The sequence below is a fragment of the Lutjanus erythropterus genome, chromosome 18 (assembly GCF_056507025.1).
Source record: "Lutjanus erythropterus isolate fLutEry1 chromosome 18, fLutEry1.hap2, whole genome shotgun sequence".
Lineage (NCBI taxonomy): Eukaryota > Metazoa > Chordata > Actinopteri > Lutjaniformes > Lutjanidae > Lutjanus > Lutjanus erythropterus.
The window spans coordinates 30,797,711-30,813,214 of NC_139334.1; the positions used below are offsets into that span (position 1 = coordinate 30,797,711).

The 15,504-nt window shown below is 39.8% G+C and overlaps 1 protein-coding gene across 1 annotated transcript in view; it reads right to left on the reverse strand.

Moving 5' to 3' along the window:
* Nucleotides 1-15,504, reverse strand: part of prkd1 (protein kinase D1) — a 56,696-nt gene that overhangs the window by 22,092 nt on the left and 19,100 nt on the right. The window contains exons 2-9 of the mRNA XM_084742170.1: nucleotides 13,322-13,460; nucleotides 4,878-5,009; nucleotides 4,615-4,784; nucleotides 3,017-3,040; nucleotides 2,567-2,777; nucleotides 1,823-1,900; nucleotides 1,529-1,730; nucleotides 1,312-1,435 (exon numbers count right to left, since the gene is read on the reverse strand). Coding sequence (XP_084598296.1) covers nucleotides 1,312-1,435; nucleotides 1,529-1,730; nucleotides 1,823-1,900; nucleotides 2,567-2,777; nucleotides 3,017-3,040; nucleotides 4,615-4,784; nucleotides 4,878-5,009; nucleotides 13,322-13,460 — 1,080 coding nt within the window. The remainder of the gene's footprint in view (nucleotides 1-1,311; nucleotides 1,436-1,528; nucleotides 1,731-1,822; nucleotides 1,901-2,566; nucleotides 2,778-3,016; nucleotides 3,041-4,614; nucleotides 4,785-4,877; nucleotides 5,010-13,321; nucleotides 13,461-15,504) is intronic.

A 15,504-nucleotide genomic window follows, 5' to 3' on the forward strand; every position in this document is an offset into this window, starting at 1 on the left:
CAGCTGGTCTGCCTGGATGACCTGTCTCAAGGTCTGCTGCACTGATCTAGTCCCTGCATTTCCTTTTCGCACATACCTGTCCTATTTCCCCATCCCACCATCTTGCTGGGTGTCAGCTAACTTTAGCCTCAGTGTGTTAGCATTAACATTATATCATGTACACAGCTGTTAGGTTATTTCACATAAGACACTTTCACAGGATTCTTATTTTAAAATGTGTCAGATGGAAACATTTAAAAGTCCACTGGAGAAGGACTTTTTAGCTAAAAGACCTCATGTTTCAGCAAAAGGTTGACAGGCATAGCAACATTAACTAAGGAGGCCATCACTTAGCACAGGGTGAATTCTTTGGCATGTACCATATTATTGGCACATGGCACAACACCTGCCCTTTTAGGAGCTGTTATCGATGCTCATAACAGTTTATGATCAAGAAAATGAAGAGAAAATCTCAGAAAATGTTGCTGCGTGAGGCTGTGTTGTGTGATAAAGCTGCACATTTTTAGAGTGTCCTTTTATTGTGACCAGTCCAAACACACCTGTCACGCTGTCAAGTGGATGGATTATTTTAAAAAGTAAAATGCTCACTAACACAAACAGATTTGTGAACAAAATTTGAGAAAAATAAACCTTTTAGGTGCACAGACGAAGTCTGAGATCTTTTACTTTAACTTGTGAAAAATGGGAGCAAAACAAAAGTGTTGCGTTTATATTTTTGTTGAGTGTAGTTTCAACTTTCACACAGAGCTAATAGAATTGCAGAGCAGCAACACCTCCTCAGAAACAAATATGTATTTTATTACACTCTAGTTTAAAAAAAAACTCGAGTGTGTCTCAGTTTTGATGGAAGATCTGCCAAAAAATTAATCTGCATCAACACTAAACCACCACGTGCAGAAACTGTTTCTATAAAGTCAAAATAAAAACTTTTCTTTGAATATTTTCTCATCTGACAGAATCATCATTCTGTCCATTTATGTTACTAATTTAATCATCTTGCTGATATTAATAATATGCCTAATTTTCATGTCACATCTAGTTATCAGCACATTTATTTCTTTATTTAGAACAAAAGCTCTAACAGAGGATGGGCCGGCCGATGTGCGAACAAAAGATAACCACAAACAATAAGATGAAATAAATAAAATAATCTGACAAAGTGGACTAGAAATCATCAACAAAGCATGTTCACAGATAATATTCACCCAAAGTAAAAAAGGCTAAAAATAATGTTAAGTAACAGAAAAATCATGACAGGTAGACAAGACAGGTAAGTCATCAGGTGGACAGACAGACAGACAGGTGTAGTACCAGAGTGTCCTTGCTGGTGTAGTGGACCATCCAGCCCTCCTTCATCACGTTGCTGCTCTTCCTCTTTGTGTGTTTGACCGACTGAACGACTCGCATCAGAGGGATGTTGTTACTGGTGGACGGGCTGCAGGGGGCGGGGCAAAGCAAAGCCTGTCATCTGTGTGCATGTGTGTGTGTGTTTCTCAGTATGTGTGTGTGTGTGTGTGTGTGTGTGTACCTGATGGCCCTGTTGGACTCGTCCAGGTCGGGGTCGTGCATGTCGCAGAGGTCACTTGGCCCCGCCTCCAGCAGAAGACCCCCCTCTGATGTCAGCGCTTCGTCCATATCATCCAACAGGCCACCGCCCCTGTCCACATCATGGTCGTCAAGGCAACCCTCCACCATGACAACGTCCGACTCTGCCCCCGGGCTCAGGAGCTCTGCGAAACAAAGACACACCCAGAAGTGAGGACATTAGAACTATGAGCATCAACGAGTGTCCTTGTATTTATCCGCATGAGTTGAAACTTGCCTCCATTTTTGGAAACTTCTCCCAGGCAGTTGTTTGGCACTTTTGGAGCACATCGTTTATGACAATTAAATTTACAGTCTGGGGAAGAAACACAGAAGGAGGACAGAGATCTAGTCACAGCAGGTTACAGTCTGTTTCACACTGCGTTGGTTACTTGTTCAAATTGCAGAACCATCTGAAAAGTTGTTCTTAGAAACTGTTTGGAAAAGGGTAAGTACTTTTAGAATACACTTGTCAGGTGATTGGATGTGTCTATCACACCTAACATGGGCTAACTTCAACCAATCAGATCAAATCATGCTGAAGCTGGTCGGGAGAAAATTTACGTTATGGCTTCAGTAAGAGTAAAAAAAGGTTGCATAATGTTGCTGTTAGCCTGTTAGCCAATGGAGCTTCAGCAGTTAATACTCAAAACCCTTCGCTCTTTTCCTGTCCTGCTTTTCGCTTCAGTGTGCAAAAAAAAAAAAAATAAAATAATGGCGAAAATCAGCAAACCTGCCTGCGCTGCGTCACGGCTGCGCTGCAGTTTTGCTCCATCATGCACGCGACTTCAATTTACATCAGCAGCGTTTCAGAAGCATTTCAGAGCGTTTTGCCCGTCTGATTATGTTTACTTGCTCTGATTTAGTTGATTAAGTCCTCTTTTCCTTAGAGGACTGTTGTGCACACTTCAGTGACACTACAGGCTTTAGAGTTATAGTATCATTCACCAAATGTGTGTAAAAGTTTAAAGAAGCTGCTCACCTTTACACTGCAGGCCCTGTCTGAAGAGGCCCTTCAGCAGCTTCTTGCAGTGCTGGCAGACGGTGGGTCGGGTGTACGAGTGGATCAGGAAGGTGTGAGGAACTTTAACCTTCGACAGTAAGATCTTGTCCAGCACGATGGGACGGCCGATGTACGACTGGGAGCTGGAGCGCCGCTCTCTACCAGGGAAGTAATCTAATTGGTTCTTCTGCTGTGAGGAGAGGCGGAGACAAAGACTTTAAACCATCAATCTGTCCTCAAACCAAACACTCAAACTGCTATGATAATTAAATATCTTTCTAATCTCTGATTTTTTTGTTTTGTTTTTCAGAGCCCCAAAATTATAACAAACTGATCGACCAGTTGAAACTAAAATTAATGGAGGAAACAAATATCAGATTTAAACACCCTCACTTTGTTTTTATAGTATCAAAAAGTGGTGCGACTTACCTCCATGCTGGGACTGACTGGAGACTGGACATGAGAGAAAACAAAAGAAAGAAAAAAAATAGTTGGAGTTTGGTTTTAATGTTCATATAAAAAAAAAAATAACTGATGATGATGATGTCTTTCTTTTTACTCAACACACAAGCCATGTTCCATCTAATTATAAAACCAATGTGAAGCATTGTTCATTCATTTAAAACTTTTTAAATGAAGTGTAAAAGGAAAGAAAGGTGAATTAGGTGGATGTTAATCAACTGGAGCAAATAAACTACGCAAAGTGGAGTTAAAGTTGCTGAGTGTCTGTAAAAAACAGAGAAACCTCAAAAAAGAAGGAACAAAAGCAGTCGCCTCGACCATCTGCAACAGAAAAATGGATTTTATTTTTCCGTCAGGCAAGTTGTAGTTATTGTAGTAGTTATGTAGTTATTTTTTCATGCGACAGTCAAAACAGACAGAAACAGGTTCTTCTTCTTCTTCTTCTTCTTCTTCTTCTTCTTCTTATTCTTCTTCACTGTAAACCCAAATTAGTCAACAGTATCTAAAAAAAAGACCCACATTTTTTGAGTTGATAAAGTTAAAAGTTGGAGATGAAGAGAGTTTAAATGTAGTTAGTGTTTAAAGTACTCTTTGATTGCAGTTAAATTAAAATGATTAAGCCAACTCGAATATTTTCAGTTAATGTAACTTTCATTCATTGCAAAAAGTTAACACACTGTAAAAGAAAAAGGCTGAGAAAACTCAAATTTCAGGGCAACTTATTTCAATAGATTTTGAGTTTTGAAAAACTTTTACCAACTAATGTTTTGTTGAGCAAATTTTCTTTTCTTCTTTGGATAAACTTTTTCTTTTTTTGACTTTTAGAAACCAAAAAATGTTTATTTCAAAAGTTGTTAAAGTGAATAATGGTTAATTAATTAATATTTTCAGTTGCAACCATTAATTTCCAAGAACCCAAATAAAGACAAACCAGGTTCATAGTTCACTGTGAACAATTTTTACAACATGATTTTTTTGGGAAGTTTCTTAAACTCAAGAAAACAATTTTATCTAAAGAGGAAAGATAAATTATCTCAAGTTAGAGTGTCTTTACAGGACAGAACTGACTAATTTTAAGAATAAAAAACAAGTATTTCATGTTTGGTAAACTTCCTATCAATCAAAAAAAAGAGCCTTTGTGTGCAGCAGGGATCATCAGCTTGCCATCACAACCAGCAAATGCACCATCAAGTAGCCTAAAAAATGAGGAGCCATTTGCAGGATTCTTGTTTCTGTCGCTCGTGTTAATTAGCTTGGTCACACTAATAAAATCTGGCATAAATGATGATCGATGATTAAAACTAAGAAGCTTCTTCTGTCGACTTCTGTCTGATATCAAGGACCCATTGTTTAAAAATAACAATGAATTTTGATAGTAAATCTGTCACAGACATGTGCAGTTCTAGCCTGAGAAGAAGAAGAGTCATAGCAACAGTAACTAAGGCAGGCGGAGCTTAGTGAACTGGCCTGACTACCTGCAGACATCACATGATGGTTCTTTAAAAAAGGCACGTCACCCAGACATGTTTAGGATGTATGATGAGTCTGAATCCCAGCCTACTGACCAGTAAAGCATCGTCGGTGTAGTGGGGCGGGGAGGGCTCAGCAGAGAGGGGGCGCCCCAGGTTTACCAGCCCCCCCGTCAGGGAGACGTTAGACGAGCGACGCCTCCTCACTCCACTGCAGTTGTTGGGGATCTTAAAGGCACAACGCTTGTGATAGTTCAGACCGCAGCCTGGAAAACAAAGACACACAGCAGCAACAGTTATTACTCAGAATCTCAAATAAAAACTGATGGACAACAAAATCTACATCGGTAAGTTCGTACCTTCACATTTGAGTCCCTGTCGTACGAGTCCCCACAGCATCTCTCCACAGTGGTCACAGAAGGCCGGAGCTCGGTACGAGTGGACGAACAGACAGTGTGGACGGATCTGGAAGTCCTCCACTGTGGCTGAAGCTGCAGAAAATTAAACAATATCAGGATACGAGTGAATTCAACAACCAAAATGAAGCAATCATTTATCTGACCCAGCAGGCTGAAGATAATACACCCGTGGATGGTTCTGCTGAAGAACTGCACATGAAATATTTAAAACAAATTTAATTTGACTGGAGCAGCTGCTGATCGGGAGGCGACTGGGCCGGCCGCCATAATGGCCATCTGAGCCTAAACATCCTCCAGCTGTTTCCACAAAAACTCAGTTGGGCACTCTGGCAGCATCGAGAGCTCCTGCTGACGAACCCACAACACCACACGAGAGAATCGGCCGGCCTGTGTGAGCAGCTCAGAAAACAAACACAAATTTTGTCTCGTCTCGTGCCTCAAGCCCTGTTTCTAATGCAGCAGGTTCAGAAATTTGTTTCCTCCCTCTCAAAATTCAGACGCAACAAGAAAAACAAACCAGAGAAATCCAAACTGATCTGATCAGCCTGAAGATAATTTACTGGTGACTAAAGAGCTCATCAGCTGGATATTGTTTACATTTTTGGATATTAATGAGACAATACCAAACATTAAGAAATATAAATGTCTTTCTATGAAAATCTTTTGCAAATTTGATGCCAAATTTCCCAAATAAACTGATTACTGTTTGAAGGCCCTGCAGGCACATGGCAGGCCAGCACAGGTGTTTCCACTCTTTGTGCCTGATTAGACTCTTCTGAGGACTGAGTGGGTGCAAACACTGCGCTTCATTAACGTTTCCACACACAATCTGCCACCTTTGTTGCACCTGTTAAAAATGGGAAACTCGCTCCTTTATCTTTCCTGCAGGTTAGTCACATTATTCTCAACATATGCTGCATTTATGTGGTGTCAGAATAATGGGGAAAATGAGCTCTGGACTGGGAAAATCTACATGTTAGAACAACTTGCAAAGTCTGGAAAAAGATTTGGTGCTCAAACATGGAGGATGAAAGTAAATGTTAAGTTGCCTGGGCGGCAGTTTGAAGGAATTAGTAGGAAGTTAAGCATTGTATTTAAAGTTTACACTACATTTAGGATATTTTCACTGCTTTGTCTTGCTGTCAGACAGCCTTTTCTGACAGGAAACTGCTGTTACACGAGCCAAATATCACTCCCTCCAAAGCAACCGCACTCCTTTGACAAAAACTGTAATTTCACCTCTCAGAAAACAGGAGCTGCGGGTCTACCGCTGCCTCAATCTGTTAGTTTGTTTGTGTTATTGTGTGACGTTGGTGTTTTGAAGAGTTAGTTCGGATTCGCCGGAAGAAAAATACAGAATAAAATCTGAGTTCTCCTTTAACTCGCCAGAGATGGAGGGAGAGAAGAGAGGGGAGGGAGATAAACAGAACAGCAGAGACAAAGAGTAATGAATGGGTTGTTAGCGGGTATTTTGTAAATGTTTGGGAGGTATGAGAGGCTCTTAGCGGGCGCAGATGGACCAAGTGTTTGTTTGGTTGGCCAGCAGGCTTGGCAAGGCATGATGGGTAGTTTGGGATATCGTATTCGCTCTCTTTTTCTCTCTCTCTGCATGTTATTTCTGAATCTCCCTCGCCTTTTCGTTTTCTTTCACACACGCACACACACACACACACTCGCCCTGTGCTGTGGTCCTCCAGTAGAATACGGCTCTGATTAGACATTCTGCTGCAGGAAATTACCTCCATTTATTCAAATTATTGTTTATGCCTTTTGTTTGGAGGGCCAACATACGTTTGGAAGTCTGAACAAGCTCCCGAACTGTTATTATATGCTTCAGAAAATGACTTGTGTGTATGTGTGTGTGTGGCGTGTGTGTGTGTGTGAGGGTTTCCTAGGTAGTCCTTGTCTGAATATAAATGCCTGTGTTTATGTGTGTGTTCTGTGTGGTGGAATTAGGAGCGTTAAGGAGCGCTCGCTGCTGGCTTGTTAACCCACAACCAGAAAACAAACACTGCGGGTGGAGAAACTGTGAACCAGCAGTGGTGGAGCTGCGGTGTGTGGTGTGCTAATAATTATATTCCTGTTTTAGATGATTAGCTCAATAACTATGTGTAGCAGAAGACTAAACTTTAATTATGAGATGGCAACATCCAGCGACTAGCTGAAAAAACAAGTCACAGAGGTTTTAATAAATCTCTGAACATCCTGTAAACATTTTAGCACCTGACAGAGCTCACAAACCCCAGAATATTTCACCGTTAAAGCCCCACTCCAGTGTACTTTTGCATTTTTGTGATATTTCATATTTCTCTTTATTTGATGAGAGCATTAAGGGATGTGGCTAATAGATAGCTGATCAGATGACTGACGATGTCCTTGCTGCTGGATGTTTGCAGCAGCTTACTGAGGTCTCTACATTAGAGCTTATTACTATAACTGATTCTTAATCAATTACTAGACATAAAGTAAAACACATAACAAGAAGAAAAACAACATAAAAGATGTAATAAGATGAAAATGCCGCAAAAGACATGAGATGAAAACAGTGTAAAAGATGAAACAGGACAAAAATGACATAAAAGACACAAGAAAAAGATGTAACAATATGAAAATAGGCACCAAGACCAAAAAAGTAAAAGTATTCTGATAATCGATAAACAGGTTTGAGTATTATGAAGAAAAAAAGTCAAAATTCTCTGATTTCAGCTTCTTAAATGTGAATATTTTTTACTTCTCTATGAAAATTAACGGTATGACAGTTAACAACATTTTAAAACAAACAATATTAATTAATTAATCAGGAACATAATTGACCAATTAATAATCAATTGTTTGCAGCCCCGCTCTACAGACTCTTTCCTTTCTCATACTGGTCCAACAAGAAAACCGCCACATTTTCCTGTTTTTGTCATGTGATGATGCTGGTCAGGAGGTGTTACTGACTGTAACCATGGAAACACAGGATTGGCAACAGCGTCACATGCTTAAACAATATGAAGAAGCAACAAGAACAGGCAAAATGGACTATTGTACAAACACGCTGTCTGAGTTTCAGCGACCTGAAGACTGTTCAGATTTTTGTCTTTGTCTGTTGGTGACGGAGTCCCTCAGAGGTCAATCCTGGGTCCTCTGTTGTTTAATCTGTACATGCTTCCACTTGGGTGCATAACACAGCAATGTAATATTTCATATCAATTATACACCGATGACACACATCTGTTTCCACCAATAAACCAGTAGATCATCTCATCCGGTGGATCGCAGGTATCAGATTTTGGACTAAACTGTCTATAAAACCATGTGAGCATCTCAAAAACTTGGGTGTGACTTTAGATGCTGATCTTAACTTCCAGAATCATCTCTAATAAATCTAAGACAGCCTTTTATCATCTTAGGAACAGATCAAAACTTAGATGTTTCCTGTCTCACTCTGAAAAGCTGGTTTGTGCATTTATTTCCAAAAGCTTTCCAAATCAGAAAACCAACTTCAGGGGGCGTTCCAGTTGAACCTTCCAACTGGGAACTCCAGCAATTCCGATTCCCCAGTTCAAATGAAACACACAATAATACAAGCTACGAACACTGTCCTCCAAAAACAGAGTAATCACAGGGAATATGATCCAGTTTCACCAAAATCAGTGAACCACAGTTGTAAAGTTGTCAATCCTGGTCTCATTTGTGCTCTCATGAACTTTAAACTCATCAACTTCAGGTAAAAACAACAGCATGCAGACACAACTTCATGATATCCTCATTCACAAACTCTCCAAATTTAATTTCTCCAATAAAACATTGCAGTAGTTGAAATCTTACCTGTCCAACCAACAACAGTGTGTTTTTATTGATAATGAGAAGTCTTCTCTTTTAAAGATTAGAACAGGAGAACCACAGGGTTCTGTTCTTGGTCCCCTTCTTTTTAACTTTATGACTTATCACAGTCATGTGTCGGAGCAGGTGTTCAGATGTATGTGGACGATACAGTTATATATGCTTTGTTCTGTCTCTTGTGTATTTGTAATTTTACTTTAAAGGCACAGCTGGGGATCGGCAGTGCATATTAGCCTATAAATGCTGTGGTGTGTTGGTGTTGATTTATGCTACATACTTGTCTCTACAAATAAACATTAAATAAATAAATAAATGTTTATTTGAAAATAAAGGAAGGAAGTGAGATTTATCCACAAATGGTCACTTGAGAGACGCTTGTGAAGACGCGCTCCAAAGCCAGATGTAAACTGACAGCTGTCCACTTGTGATTGGATCACCCAAAACGCACAGGTGGTTGTTTGGTAAATATACTGTGCATTGCACCATAAGACACTATATGCACTAAATTTGGATTTAATTACCCTGAATGACATATTTTGTCTGATTTGAGGCGTCCATGTTTGTTTGTCAAGTCAGAAATATGACAGCTTTAAGTAATAAAAGTTTGCATAGTCATGATAACAATTTGAATGTTTATATGGACACTTTTTACACTATTTACTGTAATTATGGTATATATGTTTGCACATTTACATGGATGAATACGTGTTTTTTTTTTTCTTTTTCATTTTCCTGCTGTTGAATTTTAATGTTTGTCTTCATAACAACTTTAATGAAAACAATAAATCATCAGTGGAGCGCTGAAGTCCCATCATCCTCGGGGTTTATTGTAGATTGTAAACAACCTTAATCAACATGTGAGCTGATTAAAAAAAAATACAGGAGGAAACAACAGTTTGTCAACTAGGTGCCTGGTTCAAATCACAGCCAATAAAACCTGTCTGCACGAGTGTTTCGGGGAATTATCAGGATGGTTTTTTTTTTACAGGTCGTTCGTGACCAATCAGCTCGCTTGGCTGGAGCTGCCTGTTACACCGTACAAAGTCAATTTCCTGTTTGTTTCCTCCACACTTCGAGCTGTCGCAGGGACTGGCAGAAAGCTGTTAACAAAAGTGTTTTTAACTGAGTGTCAGCATCCTGACAGAGGAGGAGGAGGCGGGAGGAGAAGAGGTAGAGGAGGAGGAGGAAGGTGCGTGTATGTGTGGGGTGGGGGGGTGAAGAGGACAAGGAGAGGAGGGAAATAATCAGGAAGATGGGAGCATTTAAGGAGAAGAGAAGGAAAATGTGAAGGAAGAAGAATAAAAAGAAGCTTAACGAGGAGAGAATGAAGATAAAGAAAAGGAAGAAGTCAAGTACAAGTGCAGCTCCTTTCACTGCTTATTTTTTATAACTTTCTTCCATTTATTTCAGAGCTCAATTTCATCTGCTGCTCCAGAACTTCTGTTTAAATTCACACAAACTCACTCCTTGTACTTCAAAATGACTTTTCAACTTCTTTCAGCTCTTTCACTTCAAATAAAACTTGTAGGGGGGGTTAGAGTCTGTCGTCAACAAGTTTAAAATATGTAAATCTGTGATTTATGATTCATGTGTCTCTCCTATACTAAATCAAGGATGTAGATTTGGGTCGGGGCAGACCGGCCGGACCCCTCCTTACTGGCAAAAACAGACAGATGCAGACAATGCATTTTTTGTGCGTCAAACTTGGCCGCCATCTTGGGGAGGGGTGGTGGTGTCTCCTGATGCATGTGTGCCTACGGAGGCAGGAGGTCTGTCCTTAATTAAAATCATCATAACTCACTGAATTTTTAATGGATTTTCAAGCAGTTTTACAAATTTCAGACGTGTATTATACAGGAGACTTGAAATAAAAAATTCTGGTTTTCATACAATTAACTACGTAATTAGGTTTTAAGTATATTCGTTTTTTCAGCCTGTTGCTGTCAAGATGTAATTTGGTTTACAATTTTCAAAATAAATAGACTAAGACTCATTTAAAATAAATACATTTCTTACACACTAGAATTTTAAGATCTTAAATTTCAACTTTCAGTGCTTCAACTTTGGCTATTACTCCTTCAGAAAGCATCAGAAGCTCCAAAGACTGAAGTTTTTATGACAAACAAGCAAATTTTAAATATTTCAAACTTTTTTGTAAAAGCAAGCACATAAATGATCCTTTAAATAATAGCAGTCATAAACTTTATTCATACTGCACTTTCAGAAACAAAGTTAGAAAGTGCTTCACGTGGTTGAACATGGATTAAAATATTTCAGGATGCAATGAGCGATATTAAATCAGAAAATTAAAGAGAATACAAAAATGAAAAGGAATAAAATACCCAACAATTACACAAAATGACAGTGTGCTGTATTAATTTAAAAAAACTCTTTTCATAAGTAGTTTGAAGGAAAAGTACAAACACATTCATTAAAAGAAACACACAAATGCAGACAATCATTATGCAAATGTACACACACACACACACACACACACACACACACACACACACACACACACACACACACACACACCACACAGACACTGTACTGTGACAGAGAGGCAGGAAATTGCGGGTAGCAGCAGCTGTCAGACGGTTAGCGTATTGGGGCGTGAACACCTGAGTCCTGAGCTGGACGGCAGCCAGACAGACGAGTCTGACACCAAACTGAGATGAAGATCTTTATTAAACACATCTGGATCCTGTCAGCTGTTTATCAGGCTGCCACAGCTGTTTACCAAACCAATTAAACAGTCAGCTGATACCTGCAGCACAGTTTCTTTGGTTTGGTTTGTTTAGACCTATTTTTGACTAGTTTTACCCAGAATCCTCTTGTGATTCGCAATGATTGTTGTTTTACTTAAAGCTACTACAAGCAACTTTTCTACTGTGTTGATTTTGGAGCCACAATAATAATAATAATAATAATAATAATAATAATAATAATAATAATAATAATAATAATAATAACTTTGTTATTTTCCATCAATGGAAACTGGAACAGAGAGAAAATTAAGAGGAAGAGTGTGATGTTTACAAAGTGAGTGAGTGTGTGTGTGTGTGTGTGTAGAGAGAGAGAGTATCACTCAGGAGGTGAAAGCAATGTGAGACATCTTCACAAACACACACACACACACACACACACACACACACACACACACGCACACTGATCCATCAGCTGAGGTGAAATGGAGTGTGACCCGCTGAGTGTTTGACACCTTTGAAGAGTCAAATACTCGACTCCCTCCTGCTCAGACACAAACACAACAACGTCAGGACAAAAACACACACAAACACAACTTCACTTTGAATCCAGGTCTGTTCGTACTTGATTGTTATTCCCTTTATTTACAGACATTTGGCAGAGCGACTGCATGTTTTACCCAGACATCGTTTTCGTCCGACCGTCTGCAGCTCCAAGCTGCTTTCACACTTGCACTGCAGCCCTGTACTTATCCAGACATCACCCAGAGGAGCTGTATGTGAGAATGCAAATGTTTGCACTCTTTGACCTGGACTTAACCCTGCCAGCTCTTTGGTCTGAGGCCATGCTACCCAGCTGGGAGGTGGTGGGGAACACGACTGGAATGAATAGGGTTATTTCTTTTCATCACTACAAACTCTGTTGGAGCTTCACTCTCTACCACTTTGGTCTCCTGTGTTGTTCCTCTGTTCTCCTGTTGCCTGTTATTGCAAAGTCAGTCTCATCTCTCTGGTGGATGGTGTAGGCAGAGACGGAGAAACGCTGCCAGAGGAGTGCTGACTAAGATTACAGCATGTATGAAAATAAATTGCGATGTTGCACGTATTTCTCACTTTCCCCCTGAATGTCTGAATAACTCATTTGTCACTAGTTGCTTAATTTATATATTAAATATTTTGGCACTAAGAAGAGACGTGTGGCTTTAGTTTATAAGCAGTAGTAGGGTAGGGTGACAGCTACGCAGGACATGCCCACTCAGCCAGACCATGAGTGCTCTGAGCTGGGCGAGAAGCGAGAGGGAAACAGCCTGCAGAGTCAGGCTCTTTGCACTCTTTTCATGCTGTGAATTAAGGATTTAATTCAAACCAGACATGGTGATTGTTGGAGGAGTGGACAGACTAACAAAGATGGTTTTGATGAGTTTTACATGTTTTTCTGTTGAGTTTGAATGAAGTTTGTTTTACAAAGTGTTTTGTTTATTTGATGTAGTGAAAACAGATGCAGGACACATAACATAATGTAACACAACTCGTTTTGCATTTAGTTAGCACAAAATCTTTGTCACAATACTGAATCTCACTAACTAACAGGGACTAACAGTTGCTATATTTAATTTCTTCATCAAAATTATTGCTAGGGACAATTCTGCAAACCCTGGACATTGGCAGGGATGTGTCCTATCCTGGCCTGTTGATGACGTCGTGCAGCTGCTTTTTGTCACAGTCACATCTTCACACCAGGGGTTTATCATTCATTGTGTAAATTACTTTATATTTTACGCACTTTTACTACTGTTTGCACAGTCTGGTTCAATGCTTAACTCCATTTCCGTTTAAGATCGTCTTTCTTACCTGACAGCACGGCCTCCACCAGGTCTCCCTCCTGGATCTGCGAGGCCGAGCGCAGCAGCTGCAGCACGTTCTCCGACGTCTGGTCATGACGGAACAGCAGGATCTTATCATACATCCCATAGAAAACACACTCTGGTATCTGACGGAAACAGAGAGCAGAGCAGCGAACGGGTCAGTTCAGATCATCCAGGCACGGTGACCAGAGACTGAGGCCCCGTTCACACCTACAGGCTTTGACTTTTTACTTAAAAAACAGATATTTTCTAATGTCTTCTGCGCTGATGATTGAACCTGGAAAATTCACCTGTCTTCTGGTCTCAATAACAACAACAACAATAATAATAATAATACTAAATTTGTGGCTGTAAAGTGATGCCTTCCTCATGTGACTCCACTGTAAGAGGTGGAGAACAAAATCCTTAGCGCTTGCTCTGTGCAGAAAAATGGATTCAGAAGTTCAGCTGATGATAAAGAGGAGACCGATCTTCTTACCCTGAATCAATCCGTTAATTACGATCGTGCCAATAAAGCAAATTTAAATTTGAGACAGAGATAACAGAGAGAGCTTTGTTCTTCATCAGCAGATGAATAAATCATTCAAATTGTCATCAGGAGCTGATGGACAGAATAATCGAACAGAATAAATTAATACAAAAACATTAATGTTTACAGACAGTGAAGCCACCAGGATCAAATGATGAACTTCAGCTTCATCATGTAATAATAAAGAGCAGTGTGACAGTCTTATATATTATCTGGCATTTCATTATATTCACAGGTTTATTGCATTTTGTTTTGTTAACATTAGTCATCATCTCGCAAATATTACATATACGACTAAAGATGTCAGTTGTGTCACAGCGGGATGAAGGAGAGAAAATGACACAGATGCGTGGATTCACACATATTCTGGCAACAAATACTGACAGTTTGGACACGTTGATTTTACAGGTGAGCCGTACAGAGGAGGATCATTCTGCAGGAGAAAGTTCAGTGGGGCTCTGATACTTTTTTCTGCCTTAAAAAGATTTAAATGTAAATTTATTAAAACTCATCTAATGTCATTATTATTACTTCAGCACGACAACACACACGCACACACACACACACACACACACATACACACACATACACACACACACACACACACACACACACACACACACACACACACACACACACACACACACAGTGGAATTAATCCACAGGTAGTTAAAGGTGCAGTTCGCTGTTATGTTGAGAATCGATGAGGTGTCACTGAAACGAGCAGCACAACTGTAGAGCACTGCTGAGACAGCTATCGACCGCACTCATGTGTGTGTGTGTGTGTGTGTGAATGGGGTGAATATTGGCATGTAGCGTGCCATGCTCTGAGTGGTTGCAGGACAAGAAGAGTGCTATAAAAACAGCCCATTTAGCTTTTACAAAATGGCAATTCAGTCTGATCATTAGGTGAATGATACACACTGTATATAAAAAGCTGCAGCTGCTACGCTGACGCTTTTATCTAAGGTGATGTACATCTGAGAAGTGATACAACACAAGCAGGGATCTAACCAGAGGAGAGCAACACGAGTCGGTGCCATGAAGCTAAGTTCAAGTCTGGTAGGATGTAGGTGCCTACAGACATGAGATGCATTGGATAGTTTGTCCAACTGAAGCCATGAAAGGCTTCAGTTTTGTACAGTGGGATCTTTTATTTCAGGAAGAGGTTTAAAAAATCTTTTTTTTAATTGTGATGATTGATAATTCTTGTGCTACACACTTCTGACTTCTCTCTTTGTCCTACTTTTGCTCAAGTACAGCAACATAAACTCGATCTACACACATGAACTGTACATTACATGCAGAGGGGGATGTTTGAGAGATGCTAAATTATCTACAACACTTCCAGCACGAGTCCCGGGCAATCTCTCGCTGTCCCCGGTCTTTTAGTTAAAATACTATGTAATATTATAAGCTGTAGAGGTTCAGACCTTGCTTTCACACATAACCAGGCAAACAGACCTGAGTTTGTTTTTTTTAACCAAATCACACAGGTTAATGTAGTTTATTTGGGCTGACATGAAAGCTGTCAATCAAACTCTGGAGCGAACCAAACAAATGGACTCAAACTCTTAAATTTTAAAATAAACTTAAAAAAAAAAAGTTTTGCTGACCTACAATCTTTAGTTGAGATAATT